This window comes from Strix aluco, chromosome 15 (genome assembly GCF_031877795.1).
Source record: "Strix aluco isolate bStrAlu1 chromosome 15, bStrAlu1.hap1, whole genome shotgun sequence".
Taxonomy (NCBI): domain Eukaryota; kingdom Metazoa; phylum Chordata; class Aves; order Strigiformes; family Strigidae; genus Strix; species Strix aluco.
This window is the reverse complement of record NC_133945.1, coordinates 21,248,592-21,272,448: the sequence shown is the minus strand read 5'-3', so window position 1 is coordinate 21,272,448 and position 23,857 is coordinate 21,248,592. Positions and strand designations below refer to the sequence as shown.

General features: G+C 39.3%; 1 protein-coding gene across 10 annotated transcripts in view; it reads right to left on the bottom strand.

Annotated features, from left to right (window-relative positions):
• Positions 1-1,122: 1,122 nt before the first annotated feature.
• Positions 1,123-23,857, bottom strand: part of RBBP6 (RB binding protein 6, ubiquitin ligase) — a 31,101-nt gene continuing 8,366 nt past the window's right edge. The window contains exons 1-18 of one of the 10 annotated variants that reach the window (XM_074841285.1): positions 23,144-23,362; positions 22,844-23,002; positions 22,718-22,756; positions 22,019-22,055; positions 17,117-17,161; positions 14,666-14,754; positions 14,451-14,547; positions 13,513-13,652; positions 12,455-12,627; positions 11,612-11,715; positions 10,833-11,188; positions 9,648-9,744; positions 9,489-9,567; positions 9,338-9,395; positions 7,840-8,202; positions 7,381-7,482; positions 4,188-5,936; positions 1,123-3,114 (exon numbers count right to left, since the gene is read on the bottom strand). In XM_074841285.1, coding sequence (XP_074697386.1) covers positions 1,545-3,114; positions 4,188-5,936; positions 7,381-7,482; positions 7,840-8,202; positions 9,338-9,395; positions 9,489-9,567; positions 9,648-9,744; positions 10,833-11,188; positions 11,612-11,715; positions 12,455-12,627; positions 13,513-13,652; positions 14,451-14,547; positions 14,666-14,754; positions 17,117-17,161; positions 22,019-22,055; positions 22,718-22,756; positions 22,844-22,845 — 5,100 coding nt within the window. In that variant the 5' untranslated portion in view covers positions 22,846-23,002; positions 23,144-23,362 and the 3' untranslated portion in view covers positions 1,123-1,544. The other 9 variants (XM_074841286.1, XM_074841284.1, XM_074841279.1 and 6 more) reach the window with 9 other exon arrangements.

Here is a 23,857-nt window from a genome sequence, read left to right as displayed (position 1 = left end):
GTGAGTGGCTTAACTGGAAAGCCTGCTTCACTTTGTGCAGAAAACACCACCATCCACCAAGAACGCTTTGACGTGACAAGGCACAAACTCCTGGAAGTGAAAGCCAGTGCTAACTCCGGTTTGTTCTCCTCTCAACCATCGGCAGTGCAGGGTGCTCAGTCTAACCCACTAGTTAAGATACGATCGTCACCCCCGCTGAAAAGCAAGATCAATTATTATTTCACTATTTCCGTACTGCTCAATACCCCCGTAACAGCACCTATAAACAGGGACACTTTTTGAACAAAATAGTCTCCGCAAGCAGGAAGCCCTGAAATGCTGCTTTAATTGATAGCACTTGCAAACAGAACTCTTGGGGGCAAAGCCCTTGGCCAGGCACCGCGGGCCTGCACCGCTGCATTCACTGGTCAGGCCCTTAACACACAACGAGGAGTATTTCTTACCACCCTGACAGTCGAGCAACATCCACCACGGCCACTTTTTTTTTTTTTTTTTTTTTAAATTACATGTCTTAAAATTAGCAAGCTAATTAAATTTACATTTTTCTAGCTTTCCTGTCACTGTTCCAAGCAGAAGGCCGCCTTTCTAGTGGGCTTTCTTCTTCTGCCAGACTCATCTGCTGAGCCCCACGTTTCATGGAAGGGTTAGTTCTGTATCAGCTTCTATCTAAAAAACACAAACATCTTGGTGATCGGCACTGTTGAGAGAAAATACAGATTACAGGGCATCTTAAAGTGTACGTGTAAATGTTTGCCGGCAAGTGACAGCAGCTTTCTAAACACACTGGAACAACGCTGCGATGCGACAGCCTGCAACGTAACCTTGTTTTAAAACAGCCAGCACCAGCTGTTAACAGTGGCTGTATTTTTGGGGCCATCTACTACCTTTGACAATATAAAAACAAGCCTACTTGGCACATGAAAAAAGGGCCTCTTGGCAGTACCTCCCCACACTGCACCAAGTTCAAAGGATCTCAAGTCCTACCAGTCTTTTCCAAATTCAACGCACTGATGTTACTTTTTGTCTATCAGCCACCAGCAAGCGTTTATGGGCAGCTTTTTCCTGTCACTGGACTCTTCTCTGCTGATGTTCAGCTATCAGTGGAAATCTCATCACATGGGATAGTTTACTGAAAACTTTTTATTGTAATCAAAAAGTGACATAACAGGGCTGTAATGTATTCTGCAAATCATTCTGCTGATATTTTATAACTGATACCAGCTTCTTCTGCCAGGCAATTAAAAAAAAATTCAAATGTGAAAATTTTCACAGTACAGTAAACTCCACCCAAACTAATTAACGGTGGTTAAAAATAAGATGCCCCAGCAAAACCTTTCATGTTACATGGTCACAACTCACAATTCTGTACAAAATGTTCACTTTTATAAAGCTCTGATGTAAAAATCAAATAATCAAGCAGCAATATTTTAAGTGCAGCACAGGGTCTTTCATGTCATTATTTACAACGCTTGAATTCGTTTACATTTTAACAAAATTTAATACAGATGACTTAGGAATTAAGTCATTTTTTATTATCTGTCGTTCTATGTAGTGACAGATTTCACTTTTTGGTCATCTTTCTCTTTATCTTTGCTCTTCTTCGATTTTTTCTTCTTGTGTTTGTGTTTTTGGCTCTTTTCCAATTCCGTTTCGTTTCCAATGTGTTTCTTATGCTTCTTGTGTTTCTTATGCTTCTTGTGCTTCTTCTTCTCTTTTTTCTTTTTCTTTTTCTTGCTGTCTTGACTCTCTCCTGAGCTGGCACTGCTGCTGTGGCTTCGAGTCTGACTCTCCGAGGGGCTCTGGCTGCGGCTGCGGCTGACGCTGGGGCTGCTCTGACTCTGACTTCGGCTGGCCTCGGGCTGCTCAGCTGTGGCAGGTGCTGCCGTATCCTCTTTCACCTTATCAACAGCCTTTTCTTTCGGCTCTTTAGGATTCTTTCCTGCAGCTTCCTCCTCTTTTGCAGATACATTACTCTCGCTGTCACTCTCATTGTAGTCTGGTACAAACGCAGCCTCATCAGTCTCTCGAGTTAGATCAGAGGAGAGCCGCGAGGAGCTGCTTACCTGAGGCTTGGGCTTGACGACACTTTTATCGTTTTGTCCAGTCACGTTCTCCTTCTCATTTTTCACATCTGGTGACTCTTGTTTCAAAGGTGGTTTATTACCGCCTGGCTCTTTCTCTTTATTGCTCTTTACTTCTGGCACGTGCTTCTCTTTCTCTTTTCCTGAATTTTTATCTGGAGGCTTGTGTTCCTCCAACGTGCGCTTGGAATCGTGAGCAGCTTTGTGATCTGACTGCTTCCGCTCACGCGGAGGACTGTAGCTGCTCCTTTTGGCATCTCCCGCGCCCTTTTTGGACGGCTCCGCTCGTTCGTCTCTCGGCTTACTTTTCTGTACTGATGCAGACTCTCTGTTTCGAGAAGGGGAGTCTTTCCTCCTTGCTAATTCACTCTTTTCATCTCTACGCTTGGAACTAGAATGATCTCTGTTGCCATCATGGTCAGACTTTTTGTCTCGGTTAGGAGTAAAGTCTTTAGCAGTGGATCCACGGCCAGTATCGTGTTTCTCTGAAGATCTGCTGTCTTTGGAAGATTGAGAAATATTTTTTCCATTTCCTTGCTCAGTTGCACGTTCCGAGTGGTCTTTTTCTGGCTGAACACTGCTCTTTCTCTTCTCAGAAGAGTCCTTGTCTGACAAAGAATGATCCCGGTCTTTGGTTTTTCCTTTTTCATTCGACACGGAACTTTTTGAACTTTTTGCATCATGCTGGGAGCTTTCATAACTCACCTCTTTTGTAGCTTTCTGTGTTTTCTCCAAAGGCTCTGTCTCTTTTTCATTGTGTTTTACAGGGTTTGGTGGCTTAGCGCTCACATTTTTTATAACACTAGCAGGTTTTCCTACATTTGCAGGCACCTGGGTAGATTTAATGTCTTCCTCTTCAGACTCAAAGTCATCTTTATCCCACTTTGACTGAGGGACCTGGATCATAATAATGACATCTTCAGCAGGGGCTGTTATATCATTATTATATTCCTCCATGGTCTTAATGACAGTTCGTTTTGTATCTGGCTTTTCTTCAGTCTTTCTAACGGGGCTTCCTCCAGTAGAACTAGTGCTAAGAGGAAAAAAAGCGTACATTAGTAACGGGTGAGATACACGCGCCGCCATCTTTTGTAACATTTTATAAAATGGCTTTTGTTTCAATTCTAAATCTTTGGCATTTTTTCAAAAGATGTTCAATTAAGGGAACAGACAAGAGAAAGGATGAGTCCACTAGCTAAGATTATGAGCAATCAATTAATTTAGTATCTTGCTACTATATATTTAATGAACAAAGACACAAGATTATCAGATTGGGGACTGTCTGATCTGGTAATTCCTTCATGTCCTATTTCTAACAGTGGCAGATAAATTAGATATACAGCCCTGTTTCAACATGTAAGCAAGCAAAGATGTATATACAAGCAAAGTTTTACCCTCATGAACCAGGGTTTTTCTCTAGAAACAGGTACGTTTTAAATAACTTCAGAATATCAGGACACTATCTTAAGTCTCCAGAGGCATCTTAAATGTTTTGAGTTTGCTTAGTCCTGCTTCTTTACACACTGAAATGTAAATAATAACAGCTCCACACTAGCCCACTTTCCCCCCCCCCCCCCCCCGTCACACAATACAGAAGACAGACCTCCAAAGTAAGTGCCAAAAAAAGCTGGCACTGAGCTGGAAGCAGCGTAGCTGTGTCAACACAGCACTGAGCTCAGAGCTAGTCAGTACAGGATGCTGGCAGCCAAGCTGCTGTTTCTGCAAGGGATAATTTCATGTCACACTGACAAAAGTACCTTCTGTAGACAGGACTGTTACCCGTGCCTTTGGCAGGGAGCTGGATTTGAAGGAAGACAGAGGGGACACCTCAGAGAGTCAACACGTAATGAGTAAGAAGAGGGGAAAAAGGTCCCAGAAGTAAGGGTCAAACAACACGTCACCAATGAATTAACCTTAACAGCTTTCTGTGCAGTACAGACTGCTTGTTTTCTCTAACAAAATTTGATTTTGACCCAAGTACAGTTTAACAGAAAAGATCACAGATTATTCACTCATTTAGCACAGATTTCACTGTTCATTAGTCACCATGAAGAATTTTTCACTGAGGGGAGGAAAGAAAGAACAGGAAAAGAAACAATGAGGTACCTGGTGTAATCTACAAGAGTTGAACTAGATCCATCAGCTGCTGTTACTTTTCTTCTCACTTTTCCCTTTGCTTTTTCTTGTTTAACTTTGCTGCTGCTCGGCTCAGGTTTCTCAACAGGTTCTTTTGCAGGTGGCACATTTTCTCCACTCACAATCTTTTTGCCAGTTTCTCGGTTAAGTTTAATTTTTTTTGCAGGGTTGTTAAGAAAAGCAGATTTATCCTTTTCCGGAGTTCGCTCTCCTTTTTCGCCATCAGGCTCAGCCTTCCCCTTCGGTGATGTTTTTGATTCAGCAGTTTCTGGTTTAGAGGCCTTTACTGAAGTGGCTTCATGTTCTTTATCAACCTTTTCATCTGCTTTTCTTTTTCTCTTTTCAGGTTTTGCGTCAGAAGGTTTGCTTTTTTCAGCAGGTTTTTTTGACTTGTCCTCTTTGTTGGAGGGCTTCTCCGACTTGGTTTCTTTCGGATGGTCTTTCTTGGCCTTTTCCTCCTTGGCTGGTCTGGTTTCTGGGTGATCTTTTGTCACTTTTGGGTGAACTTTCCGTGGAGTACCAAGAGCCTTCTCATCCTTTTGAGAGGAAGACGTTTTAACACTGTCTGTCTTTGGCAACTCCTCCTTCACTTTTTTCACAGGAGGTTCCGTTCGAGGAGATTTTTCACGGTCGGTGTCCACCTTCTCTTGGGAAGCTTTAGCTGGTTTTATGATATTGTCTTTCTTAGGAGGAACAGCCACTTCTACTTTCCGCTTGGTCTTGTCAATTTTTGCTTTTGGCTTATCCTTCTCCTTTTTCTCCTTTTCAGACACAGGTTTGAAAGCAATAGAATCTGCTTCCATAGGCTCATCTCTCACAGGGGTGGCATCATCTCTGCTGGGGACCATGAACAGAGAGTCTGTTTTAACGTCTTCCGCTGTAACCGGCTCTCTTGGTTTTCTCACACCTTCTAGCAACTCGGCATTGGGAAATCCTTCATTCTCATCCCCTTTCCTTCTCTTCCGGTGTTTTTTATGTTTATTTCCTTTGCCATCTCCCAGGGGATTTTCCACCTCCTTCTCTTTTGATTTTGTAGGATCTTTGATGCCATGGCTCTCTCTTCCAGAAGGCTTTTCGGGGTAATTGCCAGCTATGTTACGGTTTCTGTGGCTCTGCCCAGCAGGATAATCCTCCCTACGTCCCCGAGCGTATGGTGAATTCTCTCGTCTGGTCCCAGGTGGGCCAAACCTATCCGGAGAAAAGTTCTCTCTGCTTACTGGAGGTCGAGGTTGAGTGCCAACAGCATAACCCTTGTAAAACTTCTCATACCATTCCCTATAGTTTCTCTCCCATTCTCTGTATCTTTCCTTCTCAAAGGGATCTCTAAAGTCAACAGATCGGCCATAGTAAGCTTTCATATCATAGGGTGGAACTTCTCTGTATCTGTTAAAATACTCCCTTTCTCCTTCCCCTTGAGGTATAGTCCGTTTAGTGGGAGACTGGCCTCTGAATACTGGAGACCTTGACCGTGAATGGTATCTTCTGTATGGGGGTGACCTTGACCTCGACCGGTGATAACCGTGTGACCTTGACCTAGAACGATAGTTACGACTCTTCCCTTTGCCTCTTCTGGGATATGGCGGCGATCGTGAGTAGGAACGAGAATGGGAACGACTAAATGATCGAGAATAGGAGCGAGAGCGGGAAGAACCTGATCTTGACTTGGAGTAGGTATACGAACTTCTAGAGTAAGATGAAGCACTATAGGGAGACTTGGACCTTAAAAAAAAAAAAAAAACAACACAAAAAAAATAAATGAAGTTAATTCAAAACAGTCACTCTCCCCAATTTTTTTCCTCCCAAATTTGGTTTGGGTTTTTTTTCCTCTCCATATGCTTATGTCAAAGCTTCTTTCAGCTGCTGACATAATGCTACTGCAAATTGAAGAACTTGATAACATGTAAAAGTTTTTGCTTACAAGACAGAACAGCTGCTGCTTTGTTAGTGTAAAACATACAGGAAGGGTAAGTCTATTTCCACTCACTTCCACCACATGAGCTACCACAGCTTCTGATTGATTTAAGGTGGTGTACACTGGCCTCTACTGGTACGTGAACACACACATTTTTCACTACTCAGCAACTACATGCAGCGCAAATCATTTTTGTTGCAGTACGATGCAAAAAGAGCAAGTCTTAATGGCTACAGCGCAGTATCAAACATCAAGAAAACACGATTTAGCCTGAAGACAGTAAAGCTCACTTTCAGAAAGCCAGCTTAGTCTATTTAACTTCACTACTTATTTGGCAATTTGTATAGGATGCAAAATACTTGTACTGCAACCTTACATACAGGATTATTTAATCGACACTTCTAGCCCGATGCCCTAGCTAAATTTTGCACATACCTCTAGCTCTAACCAAGGCTAGTGACCACATTTCAAGAAAAATCATATCTAAAAGCTTCTTAACTCAGCCTCTAGCAATATGACTCAATGCCATTACTCTAGGAAATACACTGAGAGCATCACTAATAGCGAGCTATTCAGACTCCTGCCCAAGTGATTTGTGGGGACAGAAAACATCAGCTACCCTGAATTTTTTCTTCACAAGTTTTTCTTTTATCATTTTTTTAAAGAACCATTTCACATTACTCTGCATACGTTCATTAGCATCATGCCTCCTTCTCAAAGTCCTTCACCAATTTAAGATTTCCTTAAAAACAAGTCTGATCTTTTAATTCCTAAGAAAAATTTAACAATGTCAACAAAATACTAGCAAAAGCCACCAGTTTGCAGTCCAGGTTAAAAATCTCTCCGTGTATCCACATGAGATAAACAAAAGAGGAAATGAAGACAATTTCTCTCCCACATCTCCTCTGAAGTGCTCTGAGGTAATGGTTACACTCAGAATAGGGAGACGCAGCAAATCCAGCAACTACACCTATTCAGGTTCTACCCTCCTCACGGCTGTCAGGAGGTGAAGGATGTCACTGCAGAGAAGCTTTAGTAAGAGACACCTGCTCCTTAGCAACTGCTGCCAAATTATCACTATCAGTCAACTGTAATCTCTGCCACATTTGAGCTAGTAACCTACATATGGAACTGCTCTCACACTAATCCCTTGAATCATCCAATCCCTCTAACAATAGAGAGGTGGAGTGGAACTCCTCCTGATTCTTCTAGACAATCTGCTTCTCCATTACGGACATGTAAAGCAGTTACCTGGAAAACGAACGCCTACGCTCCTTTTGAATCTTTTTATATTCCATCAATTCCTTAGCAAAATCATTTGTAAACTCATCAAGTTTGGACTTTTTCTTTTCCCTGTTAAAATAAGTTTGACCTTTATTACAATTATAGTTTGACCTTTATTACAAAAAGACATCAAGAAACAAAACATGGCCAATATGAGAAAATGTATACTGCATGCAAATGCAAAAGGTGAACATCCTATTTAAGCAAAAACAGTTTAGAATTCCTACAAGTTTTAGGGAAAGTTTTAGAATTACATTTTCTTGTTTTAGTTTTGCATGTTTACCATCTGCAACGAAAAAGTATATTGAAAAAAAAAACTACATCATTTTTGCTTATGTCAGATGCACTTTAGTGTAACTGCAGTCCGATACGCTACCGAAATACAAAAATGAAAAACAATGCAACTTCATCGAGCCAAATACTTACTCCTCTTTAAGTCTCCGCTGCTCTCTGTAAAACTCCTCCCTAGATAAGGGAGGTGCTTGTGTCGTTGGGATGGTGTTTGAGTGAGCCGCTGGTACTGCTGCCGGTACCCAAGCTGATGACATGTTTGCAGGAGCTGGGGGGTATCCGGGAGGGGGGACAGTGTACCCAGCAGACGGAGGCTGACCAGGTGGAAACTGAGGAGGAAACTGTGGTGGTGGTACCCCCGGCGGAAGAGGAAGTGCGTGGGGTGGTGGAGGATACAGGGGAGGTGGAGGCACAGGCACAAAGACCGGGGTTGATGCTGGTAGTGTTGGGGCCTGAGTCCTCTGGGTACGTTCACTGTGCGGGCGTCCTCGATTTGCACTAAAGAAACCCAGAAACACGTGTCACTGTTTGTTACACTCTGCCCCGACTTTAAAGAGGACAGCGAATGAAGCAGGAGCATGGTGGCGAGCACTCCTTGTTCTCAACTTACGCATTTTTGTTTTCTCTTGAGACTACACTCATTTCTCGACCCTCACACTTGCCTTCCACACCCTCACGCCCAGCAGCTCCCTCTGCCTTCTCTCCTTATACTCAGCTTTGTGACTGTGGACGGAGGCTGCCTGTGCCCAAGAGGCTCCCACGTGCCCAGTGCCCACCCCTCCTCTGCCACCCCTTGACAAGCTTAATGCTTCACACTTCTGATCTTCAAAGTACTGCGCAGAGATTAACTCATCTTCCCTCAAACTTCTTTTAACTTCTCCCACAAACACTCCCTATGTCGTTGCCTTGTGATGATGTATTTGGCCTGGTTTTGTCCCCAAATTGTTATTTTCTTCCTTACTGAATTTGAGATTTTATATCATCTGTGGGATGGATCCTGGTTTTTGTTTTATCGTTAAGATTTTATAAACAAAATGTGCCCTTACAATCTATCTGTAACAAATAAACACCAAAATGAAGGACTAACTTGACACCACAATAATAAATAAAACAGACTCCTCTCTCCCCAACTGAGAGAAAGTAGCTTGGCTGTTTGAGATGACCAAATTGAAGAAATTAAAAATTGTCATAAAGTAACAGTGTTGACTTTTCCAATAATTTGCACAATCAGTATCAACTAAGTTGTTAAAGAATGTTGGAGACTGATTTCTATTGGGAAATCAGTTTCTTCAGCCCTATTCAGCCAGTAATCAGAAGGGTGTCTTTCCACCTGATCTTTTCATTATATTTAATTTTTATATGTAATTATGGTTTCCTCAAAAAGCATTCATTTTTCAGAGTCCTCTCTTCAATTATGTACTGGAGTTTTATTTTAAATAATCCTACTGCAAGCACAGATCCCTTTTGTTAAAGCTAATTCAAATTAAGCCATTTAAAAATTACCACTTTTATTCTCTACAACTATCTGCGCATACTTATTTCATTATAAATAGGCTGTTGTATAAGTTATGCGTTACAGCCTAACTGAACAGGTTACAAGTAGTAATATACTGAATTTCTGTAGAATACTTACAGTTCCCAGCCTGGTCTGCCACCTGCTGAGCGAATGGTACTGGCTCTCATTGGATGACCTTTTGGAGTGGGGAGAAGAAAAAGAAAAAAATTCAGTTTACCTGAAGTTCATTTTTTAGAAGAAATTCTATTCTAAAGTTACAGTTACTTACCCGTTGTGGGTATTGATTGTCCTTGAGGGCCCAGAAGACTTGGCAATGCTGGTTGTCTTAGTACAGGAACCTGATAGCCCTTGTGAATAGATGCAAGCAGTTAGAAAATAAGCTCTACTAAAACACAAGAATCACTGCCTATGTTGAAATAAAATTTACCTTCTCTTCCAACAAACTGCTGATTGACAGAGAGGAAGATTTAGAAAGTTCAGCGGCAGTCACCAGAGCAGCAGGAGGTATAACAGTATCGGCATCACTACAAGAAAAAAAACAATTTTTTTATTATCCAAACATTGTTTTGAAACGTTACTTGAAATATAAAGTCCAAGGTATAAATGGAAAAAAAAAAATAATCTTCACCAGATTTACAAATGTGAAGTCGGCTGATTCCAAGTGAAGCACTAAGAGAAGTCAATCTGGACTACGGGCATTTAAAGAGGAAGCCCACTGCAAAAGTATTAAGCTAGCTGCACATGAAAGGATTGGGGCACGTATAACCTACACACAGCATCTCAGTTCTGGAAGATGCAAGAACTGAAATTCTATTAGGAGATGTTTCTGGGCTAGTTCAGAAGCTGCCTTAGAGGTTCTTCTGAATTGCCATCCTTCGTACCCACGGTACAGCTGCACCTGACAGTCCTCTGGACAAAGCGGCTCTTTGCATTCAAGGCGTGAAGTTGAAAGGATGTAAACAACACTGTTTACTAAACTCTGTACTAACAATAGCACAGATTTTAAATGTATTTTCATATGACTTCACTGAGTTGCAAACTGAGAATTTCACATTTGTAAATACTTCACATTTGCAGTGTTTCAATGTTCATTATGCATCACTGACTGCACCGTGTATTACTGAGGACGACTCCGACTTATCATAATACTGGTGACAGAAACAGCGTAGAAAAAAGTACTGTGAAAACACCTGGTCAATTTTACCTATAATCATGCTTTTACACTTTTAATGAAAATATTATTTTCCCAGTACTAAAAGAGAAATTAATGCACTCAAGAAGGTTTGACACAACTAAATGGTTACTTTAGGAACTGCTAGCTGCTTAGTATCAAAAGGCTCCTGGGGAAAAAAGGGTTCTTCTTTTGGGGAAACCTGCACTGAATGCTGATAAGGGAACTAAACAAGAAATACTTCTGAGAAAATTCTTGCATGAGGCACACTTCCAACTTATCAGAGTGTCCTCAAAGTAAAAACAAAAACCAGAACTCGCACAATTATCTGGAAATGTCACTAATGACATATAAATCGCTAGCTGAGAAGCTCAAGAAGAATAATCTAACTTGAGCATTTTGGTGTCTGTTACATTCACGTTGATCTGCAGATTTACTCACCGAAAAGGCCCATCTGGCTTTTCACCACGGAGAGACAGGGACACTGCTGGAGGGAGATCAGAGACAACGACAGAAGACGGGTTTACTGGCAGCCCAGCTGCCACAGGTGACTGCCCAGGGGCCAGCGATGACAACGCAGCAGCAGAACGAGAAGCCAGAGAAGCCAGTGGAATCATCAGTGGATCCTGCTGCCTGGCAATGGCCGGCCGGAGCAGAGGCTGCAGGTTGCGTGTTATTGTTTGTCTCATTAGGGGCGGCGGAGGTGGTGGTGGTGGCGGCTGCTGCTGCTGTTGCTGCTGAATCTGCTTACGGAGCCTTTTTGTGTAGCCAGTTTCATTTTTGAAGTTGTTCACAGCCTAGAGGGAGAAAAACATTTACAAAAAGGTACTATTAAACTTCAGTAGATATACAAACAAAGGCCTCCACAGAGCAGAATTACTTGTCTATTCCTGTAAATGCTATTAATCCTAAAATAAACCAACATAATATGAGCATATCACATTGACAGCAATGACTGGTAACTCAGCGTACCTGTATTTAAAGTATTTCAGTGCTACCACCGAATCTGAAAGTGAGGCCATCACGTTAAACAAAAGCGTGACCTGAATTTGCCAACGTTATAAAGCTTCTGTGACAATAGAGAATGTGTTTGAAAAGTAAACTTGGCCTTATACAATTCAGCCTTGCTTAAGGAGATGTAAATAAATACTTTCTTCTTTTTCAGCTTTTTAAAAATAGACTTTTCTTACAAACAGTTTACGTAGAAGTAATCACGTTACCTGGCGTAGGAACTTGTTGGCAATTAAAGCATCAGGAGAAACATCTGTCTGATGACACGTTGGGCATGTATGTTCCTCAGATTCCAGTAATGCTGTTCTAATACCTGTGAATAATTAGACACATCAAAAGTTTTTAGCCAAACGAAGGAATTTTTGGGGGTTCTAATCAATTATAAAAACATGTATATGATTAACGGGTGAATATGGTCTTGAATTGAGAGCATGAAGCTATGAAGGTTCAACAGTGTAAAAAATTTCTAGTACGCAGCAAATAACTACAGTCTTGATACTGCACTACTGTAACATTTGAAGACGTAGAATAGGCTGTGTCTTGATGTTTCAACTAGTCTTTTTTCCACTATCTAGTACAGCGAGAAGTCACCAAACTCAAGGTTAGTGAATAAAACACATTTCAAAAAACCATTAGTAGGTTTGAGTTCTGAAGGTTTTAACCAACCCTCCCGTGAAGAGCAGTGTGGATTAGATGCCCAACTAGCCATTTGCTGCAGACCACAGGACGTCACCAGAGCTGGACATATAATTTTGTAGGAGAGAAAGGGCTGTGGACAAACTAAATGCATTTGATAACTAATACTGTAATCACCCGCACAATTATGCACTTTTCTCATAGTCATCTTCTGCACGTAAAGAGGATTTAACTCGAGATGTAAAAAGGGAAAAAAGCTTTCTGCCTTTTTTTCCCTTTCCACAAGAAGAGTCCTTTCCTATTTGGGCTATACTTAAATATTAAATAGAGCTGGTGGAGTAATTCCATTATCTCCTATTTCTGCTTTCAGAAGACCAGATTTGATGTTCTGAATTAACAAACATAGGAACACTTACATTCGTCACAATAACTGTTTCCACAGCAGGGAATAACAACTGCATCAGTCATTATATCTTTACAAATGAGACATAACAACTCATCTGGAATAGGATCATCTTCTTCTGAGGAAGAGGACGGCTCCTCTGGTAAAAAGGGAGGCTTTTCCTTCTTTCCTATAGCATAAGCTTCCCTGGAAAGCGGGGTGGAGAAAGAAAAAGAAAAAAGTTAAAGATGGCTAAAGGGAAATTTTTCCAAGCTTTGGATTTTATCAAAGAAAGATAATAGATGGAATTCTCCTCACCGCCTTCTAAAACACTGTCATTTAGTTTAAACTACTTTTCTACAGCCACAACACTAGAAGAGGGAGGAGAGAACAATTTTCCTTCTGCAGAACTCTCCCATTCATTGGATCAACGAAGAAATTAGCTCAGGCTAGAAAAATATTTTTTTGACAGCTAGAAATCAGATGAAATGAATCCCATCTTCCTTTGCCAGAGGGTAAATGTAAATTGCAGGCTCAGGATAAAGCTAGTCTCTGAGTAATTACATTTTAGAAATGAAAGAAGTCTATGTTACAGCTTCTACAAAAGGAGATCCAGGACACAAAACCAGAAGCGCTACCAAGTGCATTTTAAATCAGTCACTGTTCTCAGCACACATAGTATTTTCTTAGTTTATAGCAACAGGAAAATGTCAGTCTGTTTCACACATGGGATTTGATAGAAGTCGGAGGGGGAGGAAATCTCAGTCCAACAGCTATTTGCTAAATTTTGCAAGAAGCCTTTCAAACATAAACGAGAAGCAAAACAAGCTTTCAAAGAGAAGGATTCCAAGGATAAACACTACTGAAATGTTTTGCAGAAATAAAGGTTCTTTGCACACCGCAAGTTTAACCACCTTCCAGGGGTATGAACAGTAGAGCCACCCTATTTTAATACTAGACAGCATCACAGATTTTAAGGTTTTTAATCCTGTAATTACAGATGCTGGCCAACCTGGCTGCATTGCCACTCAGGCATTTAGGCATGTTTTCTCTCGTTCACTTTTTAGTCAGTCCCATTAATTCCATACTTACGCATCAATAGTTGGTATTGCATATTTTCCAGTGTTTGTCAGCATAGCACCCTTTGTATTGGGATCTTTCACCTCCATCATGAAACTCCTTGGAATTCCTGTGCTCTTTTTAATTCTGGGAACAGACTCAAAATTTTTGTCCTGTTAAGAGAAGAAATGCAGACATATCTCAAGATCCACACTTAAATTAAGATTTCAATGATCATTCGAAGCAGCGAAAGCCTCTAATCCTCTCCTTTCACCTAGCATAAGGGTTGCTCAGAATAAGACTTAATTCCCTAACGAACATAGCCAGGATGCTCCAAAGGCTCGAGCAGCGTTTTGAACTCAGTTGACATTCTTTGGCTTAACTTCAGGTTCCTTAAGGGTGAAATATTCCTTAGCTCAAGAGGCACAAACCCGCTCCTCCTCCAAAGCGCAATTCAGAGGGAGAGCTTAATTCGTGCTCTGAACCAGTCACTGCGGAAACTTATATTCACCATCTATATATGAAGGTTGAATTCGTAACTCATGTGTGTACGTTCAACGACTAATGTTGAATACTCAGAGACTTGTGTAATTAAAACATGCAAATATTCAGTAGATGGGGCCAACAGAAACATCTTCTATATGAAATACTGAAGACTGTGAACGGTCATAGAGAGTTAAAAACAGAGAAAAATTTCCAGTAATATTGAAATATATCACAATATACATGAAAGCTCACAGAAAAACATCTACAGACGTATTTAATGCCTATGACCTAGAAGATAATTTTACATTCATTTTACATTCATAATTCCAGGTTTCCCTTGAATTTGAAGGGCTTTGCCACTCTAGCGTATAACATCTGTATTTCACCCCAAGAGAAACAATTCTTAACACTCACGTATTTGTTAGGTAACTGCTAAGGTAAAAAAAAAAAAACTAAGCAACACCAGATGTCCCCCACAATCTTACCCCATTTGTTGGGCAGTTCTTTATATAGTGGCCAGGTTTTCCACAACGAAAGCAAGTATAGGACGGTGGAGGTGGACCCAAGGGCTTCTTCATGTAACTAAAAGGTTTTTTTGGGGAGAAAAAAAAGAGGTATAGGTGTGTCTCTCCTGTTAAAACAAACATCTACAATTTTTTCATAATCTTCAAAGAGCAGATTTGCCCTTATCAACACTTACTTGATTGGATCATATTCATGGCCAGACTGTGTCATCATAGCTTTTATTTTATCTTCTTCGGAAGCATTGGCTTCAGCCAGATTGGCAGTCTGTTTAACAGGTAATTATTTGACACACACATTAGAAACACATTTAAGCCCACACAGCCAAAGACAACACCACTCATCCAATCCTGTAAAGAGCAGCACAACGCTAGCTGAGGTTGCATGAAAACAGCTGCTTATATAAAATATATTTGTCCTGAAGATGTTCTGGGGAGTCCTTATGCCATTACATGATGTTTATGTGCCTGTTAACCTACTTGAAAAGAGCATTCTTGGGCACTCAAAACCTTAGGCTCTGTTTGTACCTTACATAAAGACTTGTGTAACCAATCCAATTTTCTTCATAGTGGACTGAAGCTATGTGTAGAAAAAAAAATACACTATCCAGTATTTTTAAACTTATTTTTAAGCTCCAGACTATTTGAAGGAGAAGATATCCACTGTACATTTAATAGAGAAAGATGTATGCAAGTATCATTATTTACATTTTGCAGCATTAAAAGGACACACAAGAGTCAGGGAAGTTGTTTCTGCTTGCTGAAATTCAGCTTCTGACACAGAAGCATTAGAAGGAATCTTGTTGTAATCCCTCAGCAACACAAAAAGATTCTTTTCAGTAGAAATTTGACCATCATGTGCTGTAGGCAGTCCAAACTGCATGTTCCCCCCCCCCCTCGACTTCTTCATATTAAGTGATTTAACTACAATAAGCAAAACTTGCATTTTTTTTCCTGTTGACTGTGTCCTTTTAACACACAAATTGTAATATAAACCTTATGCAGAACTAGATCTTCAAATTATTGAAGCCAGCTGATTTTTAAGTAGTATTTGTTAAAATATTTTAATTACACACTAGTCCAGATACAAGCAGGGTCTAAGGGAGTGACTGTAAATGATTTGGACCTTCAAGCACCTATCATTCAGATCAACCACTCATGTTTTTGTTTTTATATGCATTCATTCACAAAAGCAACCAACTAGTTTCAACATTTTATTAAATGGTTGTTTCATATACACAGTTTTTTCTCAACAGTAACATCATCCAGATCAACAGCTATGAAATCATTTCCATTAACATTTACAGAAAACTTTACAGATACTTGACTAATTTGTTTGAACCCAAACGGTTTACAAAACACATCCAAAAACCACAAAACATTAGTAGGAATAGACCAAAATTCAAATATGGCATTTAATACATAGTAATAATAAAACAGAAAACTGTTAACACATTGCCTCCATGCTAAGCCAGTCTGCCCTAAAGAGGTTAGAGTAAGTAACAGTTTTGAGCTGCTTTATGTTTTGTTCCTGTATTTTTCTGAAATATTTAAATTTTCTTGAAAGCTGAAATGTGTACACCACTTGGACAGTTTTTCACATTTTAGAGTAAAACTTCACATGAGTTTACAGAACCAAGGACATGTTTAGGGACAGCACTAATGGAGACCAATTTCTTTTGGTGGCTACCTTACAAACATTTTTTTTTTGGCCAAATGTACACAATTTAATTTCTGCAGTGAGAGAGGGAAGAAGTTACCAGTGGGAAACGAACTCAGCCTTTATTTTTCAGAAGAAAGACTTAGCTACTCTGCATTAGCCCTGCCTCCTCTAATCTCTGCAACTTTAAAACTAGCAATTTAACTGGCTCGCACTACGCCTTTTCCCAAAGTGCAGTCACTAGTGCTTTCCCAGACAAAGTTACACATTGTTGAGCAAAAAATGCAAGCAGTTCCATAGCAAAACATGGCATTACAACAGTTTCAGAAGGTCACATCTGCTAATATGCCACACATACACATTGGTATATTCCTATAAACAATTAGGTACATTTACACAATTTACACAGTCTGCGTTCAAACAAATTAGATCATGTTGTCCACTGTATATATACCACAATTTATGAAATTGTGCAGCATTCAAAGAACGGATCTGTAACTGTAATGACTAGAAATTCAAAAATAGACATGCAATTGTCCATGTTACAGAAACGCTTCTATTTTGGCTGTTGCAAACCCCCCTGGAATGTCCATAACTTACAGCCAATTAAATTCTTCTGTAAAAATTGTGTTAGTTTCCAACGCAAAATTAACGAAACGTATGAAAAACGGTAAACAGCTTCTGAAGTGCTTCTTCTTTGTGTCTTGAAGATGAGTAATACTGCAACATTATGTTGAGGCTGATAAGGTACTCCCCTTCTATCTTCCCAAACTGGGAACTACTCTTTACAGGATAGTATCAAAATATACACACATTTTAAAGTTAAAATAAATACTTTATATTATTAAAAACTAGATTAAAAGTTTTGTTCAAATTACAACAGTTATCCAGCTATAGATCACAGTATAAATTTAAAAATAAGAAGCAAACACTTTTTTTTAAAGTATTTGACAAGAATATATATATATACCTTAGTAAGCTGGGCCAGAGAAATAGATGCAGAAGAGTCATCAATCTGTTCACAAAAAATTAAACACATATTCAAGTTCTACAATCAAAACATAGCAATTTAGTTAACCTCTACTGTAGTCTGAACGTCTGCACTATATCCTCTGTTACTGAAAGAGGCATTTCCAACCTACTGTAATCTGTATTTATTCAAAACAAAGTCCAAACCTATGACAGCTAAGGAGAGTGCCTATGTGGTTAATGAGAAGAAACTAAAATCACCAAACCCACTTCAGCTCAACTCATTGCACCAGAACATCTCAGAGCGGGACCCTCGTCAAATGCTCACAACTGCTTAAAAACTGAAGGGGTAAGGAAGCTGCCAATTTTCAGCTAAAAAGGATTTAAAAAAAATATTTGAGAAGAAAGCATCACTACAGGAAACTCATTTTCAGTGTAGTTTGTAAATTAATCAGTTAATGTCTCATCATTTCTAAATGCACATGGTTATGCTTTTATGAACACAGTAGCTGCCTGTCAGAACAAAGCACAGGCATATCAGCCCTGGAACACACACTCTGCCCCGCCTGCCAGTAAGTTTAAAAACGCCAAACTCACCATACCCCACAAAACCCAAATAAAAACACCAATCCAAACCATCAGCCATAAAAGTAACCCATCACTCTGTCTATAAAAAAAACCCTGCTTACAGTATTTAAATAAAAGTGCTTATCATGACAGAGTGGCCTATAAAAATTGAGAAAACAGATTTCTTCTATTTTATTAGACCACAGGCCACACCATCCAAATTAGTTTCAGAAGTGTGAGAATTTAATATTTTCCTTGCTATCAGACCAAAATCAATTTTTAATAGCAGCCCAGCACTAAATGAACAAAAGCAAGAAAGTGCAAAGCATACTCTTGATGATGAAAAGATGGATTCAGAGCACAATCCTGTAATCTTTTTCTCCATTTCAACCATACTCCTCCCTCCCAGCTGTCTACTGGAGCAGCTTGCAGGAATGGAGTCCCCGGGCCACTAGTTAGTCATGGACTGCAGTGTTTATTGAGAACTAGTACTGAAGTGCAGTTTTTCCACAAGTAAAAAGGATAACTCTTATCTAGTTCCTTTTCCAGTGCATTGAATTATATACTGCCGCAAGCAGTAGTTAAGCTTATACAGGCAAAACATTAGCAGAAAGATACTCAAATCACTGCTTGTTATGTCTTAAGTTGCTCAAAAACATGGAATAAAGTTTCATAATGTAAACTGAACAGCTCTAGTCAAGAGGTTATTAAATTGATCAAAAGAGAGATTGAAACCCTTCCTTGGAAAGAGCTCTCATCCTTTACTACCTCATGGAGTTGAAGAATTCAAGGGAGCAGCTTTAGCAGACTCTGGGGAAAAAACATCTACATGCAGATGATTCCTCACTGCAGTTAAACATTCCTCCTCTATGTTTACAAAAGCACATACAACATCACTGTATCACTAACTAAAAAGTCCTTGAACAGGTACCTTTGGGGAAGAACACCCAGGTCTGGAAAAAGATACCTTCTCTCTATTGCAAGTCTTACCAGAACATTCAACTTTCCTTTTTTTCAGAACATTTTGTACCTAGTTATGTGAAAAAGGAAGTCTGATCAAGTATTTTGAAGCTTCATGCTCCCTATGCCACTCTTTTTTACATGTGGAAAAACAGGCCCATGTTCTCACTAGCATTCTGTGGTTATTCAGAAGCAAACAAAAACTTAGGAAAGCTCTCTACTGGAGTCTAGCGTTAAGCAGTCCAGTATTGACCAGTAACCGAAACATAACAATTAATAAACTGTTAATTAGCTCTGGTATTTTTTTAGGAAGCAGTTATTTACATGGCCTGCAGGCAACAGTCTAATTTCTTAATGGAGGTGATAGCACTCCTCTCTACTAAACAGTTATCAAAAGCAGCAAATAGATAATTAATGTACTATTTAGTACGTTTGCTCAACAGCCATCTTCCAATGATCCTACATTCTTGGGTCTTTTTTCCCTTTAAATTTCTACTGAAATATTTCCTGCCAGTCTCTCAAATCAGTCAAGTAGAAACAACATCTCCATGAAACTTGTATACAACTCTAAGAGAATACTGCAGAATTGGGAAAAAAACCCAAACAACCAAAAAACCAAGCCCCCAAAAAACAGAAGCAACAGTCAATGTATTCATTCCCATTTCATGCAGAAGACTAAACAGAAACTGACATCAAGCAAGTGGGAAAGGGGACAGAAAATAATAAGAAAAAGCTAATCTCAGTGCTGGAGTGCTACATTTAAATGACAGTGGTTCCTAAAACCCGACAGCTTGGCTAAACTAAAAATTCAGCCAGGAAGGATCACAGTTGTGCTTGACGGTGCTAAAACAATGGACATTACTCTCTGAGTTTCTGCAGCCTCTAAAGACAAATGCCAACTAGAGATCCTCGCAATTACTGAAATAGGAACACTAAAACAAGAAAGATCCTCTTTCTTGCTTTGGCTGCAGTAAGAGTAGGAGAGCAGCACAAATTTGCAAGTGTAGAATGACAACTAGCATTAAGAGCAAGACAATGAAGAAACAGTCAAAGTATAAGCTTTTGTGCATCCTTTTAAAAAAAAATCTTAATTTTAATTTTGCTGTTTACTTTTTTGCTGCTTTACTGTTCAACAATAATTGGCAACTGGATGGATTTATTCCTATTACACTAAGATCCAGGCTCTGCTTTGAAATACATACATAAATATGTGTATTTAAAAAAAAACCCAAAAACCAACAAACAAAACCCCCACACTTTAGACCAAGACCTGAGTTAGCTTTAAGAATAAAGCTAACTGTGTCTCCAACACCAGAAGCCCGAAGGCTGCGGTGCTTTTACAGTGAGAGAGAGAGGACTTGTAGAGAGCGCTGCAAGGCTCCCAGCTCCCTACGGCTGCCCACAGCCCCCCTCAGGTACAGTCAGAGCAAACGAGAAGGGAATGTTTTTGCTTTGACTTTCATTTATTTTAATTAGTTCTAACTAACACTAAGTCTTCCCTCCCACTCCAGGATTTTTCCTTTTTTTTTTTTTTTTTTTTTTTTTTCTTCTTTCCTTTTTTGATACATCTACGTTAGCTTATGGTAAGATGCTACTTAGAAATGTAATACAGACATGCCAGGGAACACACGAGGCTAAAAGAATGTTAACTTTATTTATGAACATGTGATTTGTGTTTATACACATGCTAGTAAACAAAAAGAAAAATAACTGTTTTCAAGAAATAAAAACCCATCTGAATTAGATCAAATACTATAAACGTGGTTTACAGAAATGCATTACATTAACTACTAGGGTCACTGGGCCAGTTTAACTAACTCAAACTCACAATGAGAGGCATTCATGTCCAAAAAAGGAATTCGAACCAATCAGTGACAGAATTATGGATGCAGATTTAGACTTAAGTCTTTTTAGGCCTACACACAAAAAGTTTTCAATTTTAAGTCGATTGTATACCATTCCATGAGATTAGAGGCTCTATTCTTCACAGAATACAGAGCCAGAGTTCATGAATTTCTAGATTAAGTTATCCTAACAGCTTATCAAGTGATCAGATCCAATGATCCAGGGTTAGTGTAATGCCTCACACCATTCTAGTGAAGAAAAAGCAGTTATACTTAAAATAAAGATGAAAAATAAAAAACACCACATAGTAATTTTTATACTATAAGGAATATTTTGAAATGCGTAGTTACACACAGTATTTGACCCAAGTGGCAAATCAAGATCTAGACCATTACCAGTCAAGTATTCCCGTGTGTTACTGATTTATATTTTAGCAGCAGATTAACAGTGTTTTCAAACCTGAAGAAAAATGCTGCCGCTTTCCCAAATGTAAATTCAAAGTGGTGGTATACTAAAGAAAGGCTTAACCTTTGAGAAATCAAAGCAGCATCCAACCCTGAAGTCACCCAGATCCACAATGTACTGCAGGCAGAAGTTCAGAAAAATGACGGGGATTTTACCCACAAAGGCACCAGGCTCTAACCTTGTGCCAAAATTTGTATCAGATATTTTCATTTGAAGACAAACTATTAAACTAAACTGCTTCATCAGATAAACTTGAAAGATCAAATGCAGAACTTTAGAATACCACTTTGTGTAGCAACGATATTTAAATTCGCGGCAATCTATTAAAGACATTTATGTACTCAGAGGGGCCCAAACAATAAATATCACTTCAATTACACAGTTTTAGGAACAAATACCCAAGTATTTAAGGACACGAAAAGGAATCATTTAGCTGCACAGAACTGTCCTCAAAACGTATGGGATATGTTGGTTTTGGTATTTGTTTGAACCCCCAAGTCAAAAGTAAGAAACAGTACCAAGTTTAACAATAATGGTTTCTCAGTGGTTTTTGATAACATTTTCAAAAACCGTTAGGCAAAAAAAAAATATTTAAAAACAAAAGCTAAGTGATACAATGTGAAAATGGCAAAAAATACACTCCAAACAATTTTTATTGCAAGAAACAAAAAGCACACAACAACCTATACAAACATACATATTACTAGCTATAGACAGACAGATGTAGAACATGGCACCATGTTCAATTGTGCAAACCTCGAACCTACATGATCTAAAAACGATCATACATTATCTGTACAACACAAAGTCATACAGGAAATATTCTAGCGTATTCAATATGAAATACAATGCATTACTAGGCACAAATACCAATATTCACATTAGAACTGTGCAGATGATGGCATTACTCAGTTTTTACTATGCTCAAATACATTATATTTACAACATATACTATGTTTGGCTGGAAAATATATTAAGTTAATGTTTGGAAAATTAATAAAAGGCTACATTGTTTAGAATTAAGTGCAGTGTGTAGAAAAAAGTGTGAGATTGTGTTTTTACATACTGCTTTTGATGTTCCACTCACTGGCTCAGTTCGACTTCTAGAAGAAGAAATAAAGGTGATCAGAATTTAAAATAAAGCACTTGTACCCAACATAAAGCAATGAAAACAGATTATAAACCTGAACATCAAAACATTATGTTTCAATCGTCTAGTGAATGTGGAAATTTATTCATATAAACTGTTCTTTCTTGGTACATTCAGTGCAACTAAAAAAAAAAAAAACCCAAAAACCACATTTCTACTTTGTCACCAATTACTCTAAGACTTACAGATATAGAACACAACAGTGCAAGAGGAAGTCCTCAGATATTTTTTCTCTGCTATGTAAGTATCAAAAATATGAAGTCTGTACTACAGTTTTGTGTCTTAAATAATCAACCATCAAAACATGGAGGTAGCTTTAGCCAATCTGTATATCCCTAGTATTACAAATAGGTACCAGACACAGTACTTTAATTTCTCAGAAGGAACAGTGACAGTCTAAACACTTTGAAGTGCAAGTTTACTTAAGTGAAAAAAAAATCAGGCATCTGACAAAGGAATAACAAAAATGTCAGCAGCACAGTCTTTAGAACAGTGTTTCTTTGTGGAAGCCCAAGCACTGTGTTCAGATATCTACTATATTTAGCCATGAAAGTGCCAAAATACTAAACGTGTTACATATGCTATATTGACTAAAAATAGTAGTAGAAATGTCACCTGAAAGCAGTTTCTAGGATTTTGTGCGATTTAGGAGTCCTGTGACAAAAAAAAAGGTCTTAATTGCCAGAATTTGCTTTAAGATAATCTTGAAAATGCTACAATATTTTAGGAAATATTTATTACATTTGAAAACTTGCTGAGATTCCACATACTCCTTGATCTGTATCTGCATGCTACTCATCAGGAATCAGACATGCAACCGCTGCTATAGTGAACAAACAATTCATACACCATCCCCAGTGTCCCGTGAGCAGAGGCAATTCAAGGGCTGCTGTGGAATTTCTGTACAAATAGAAAGGCTCGTGCTTCCTGCCACTGCGAGGCCACCAGCGGGCTCGCAAGCGCAGCCACGTACCTCCTGAAGATGAGGAAGTACAAGGAAATACTTTAGATTGCCACACAGTGGTTTCTTCATCCATTTACCTTGAAGAACACACTACGAGGTGAGCAACACATTTTTGAGGGCCTCTCCACCATTACAGCACACGTTCACCATTCCCAAACCTTCACCACTCTACCAGTGGTTTCTGCAGGGTTTCCAGCTGAAGGAACAGAAAGCCCATCGGCCTGGGTAACTGTCAGTGCTGGAACAGCGGTGCCATTCTTCCCTTATCCCCACGTGCAGGTATCGATTTGATCTCTGGTGCTAGCAGCACCTATCCTCTCGTTTTTGGGCAGCATTACACCACCAGGAGAGGCTGCTGTCCAACCAGAAACAGAGGATGCATTGACAAGACAGCACTAAGCAGACATATTTAAATTAACCCCCAAACCAAGGCCATGCTTATAAGCACAACGCTGTGGTGTTCAGAATTACTTGGCAGTACCTGAAAGCACTGCAACGATCACTGCAGTAATACGCTCAAAGTTTACATGCAGAGCCACATCCAGTCAGGTGGATTTTTTTCTTGCAAATGCTTCACGGGTACCAGGATGCTGTTGCACTGTTTGTTCGAGACACGCTTAACTCATCAGTCTACTCTACTGAGGACCAACATTAGAAAGACATGGCAAAACCACAACCTAATTCTATCTACTAATCGTGGTGAAGAGGCATCTCTTTTAAAGGGCTGGAAAACATGACGATTCACACAACACTAATGTAGTGATACAGAACTGAGTGTACAAATACATAAA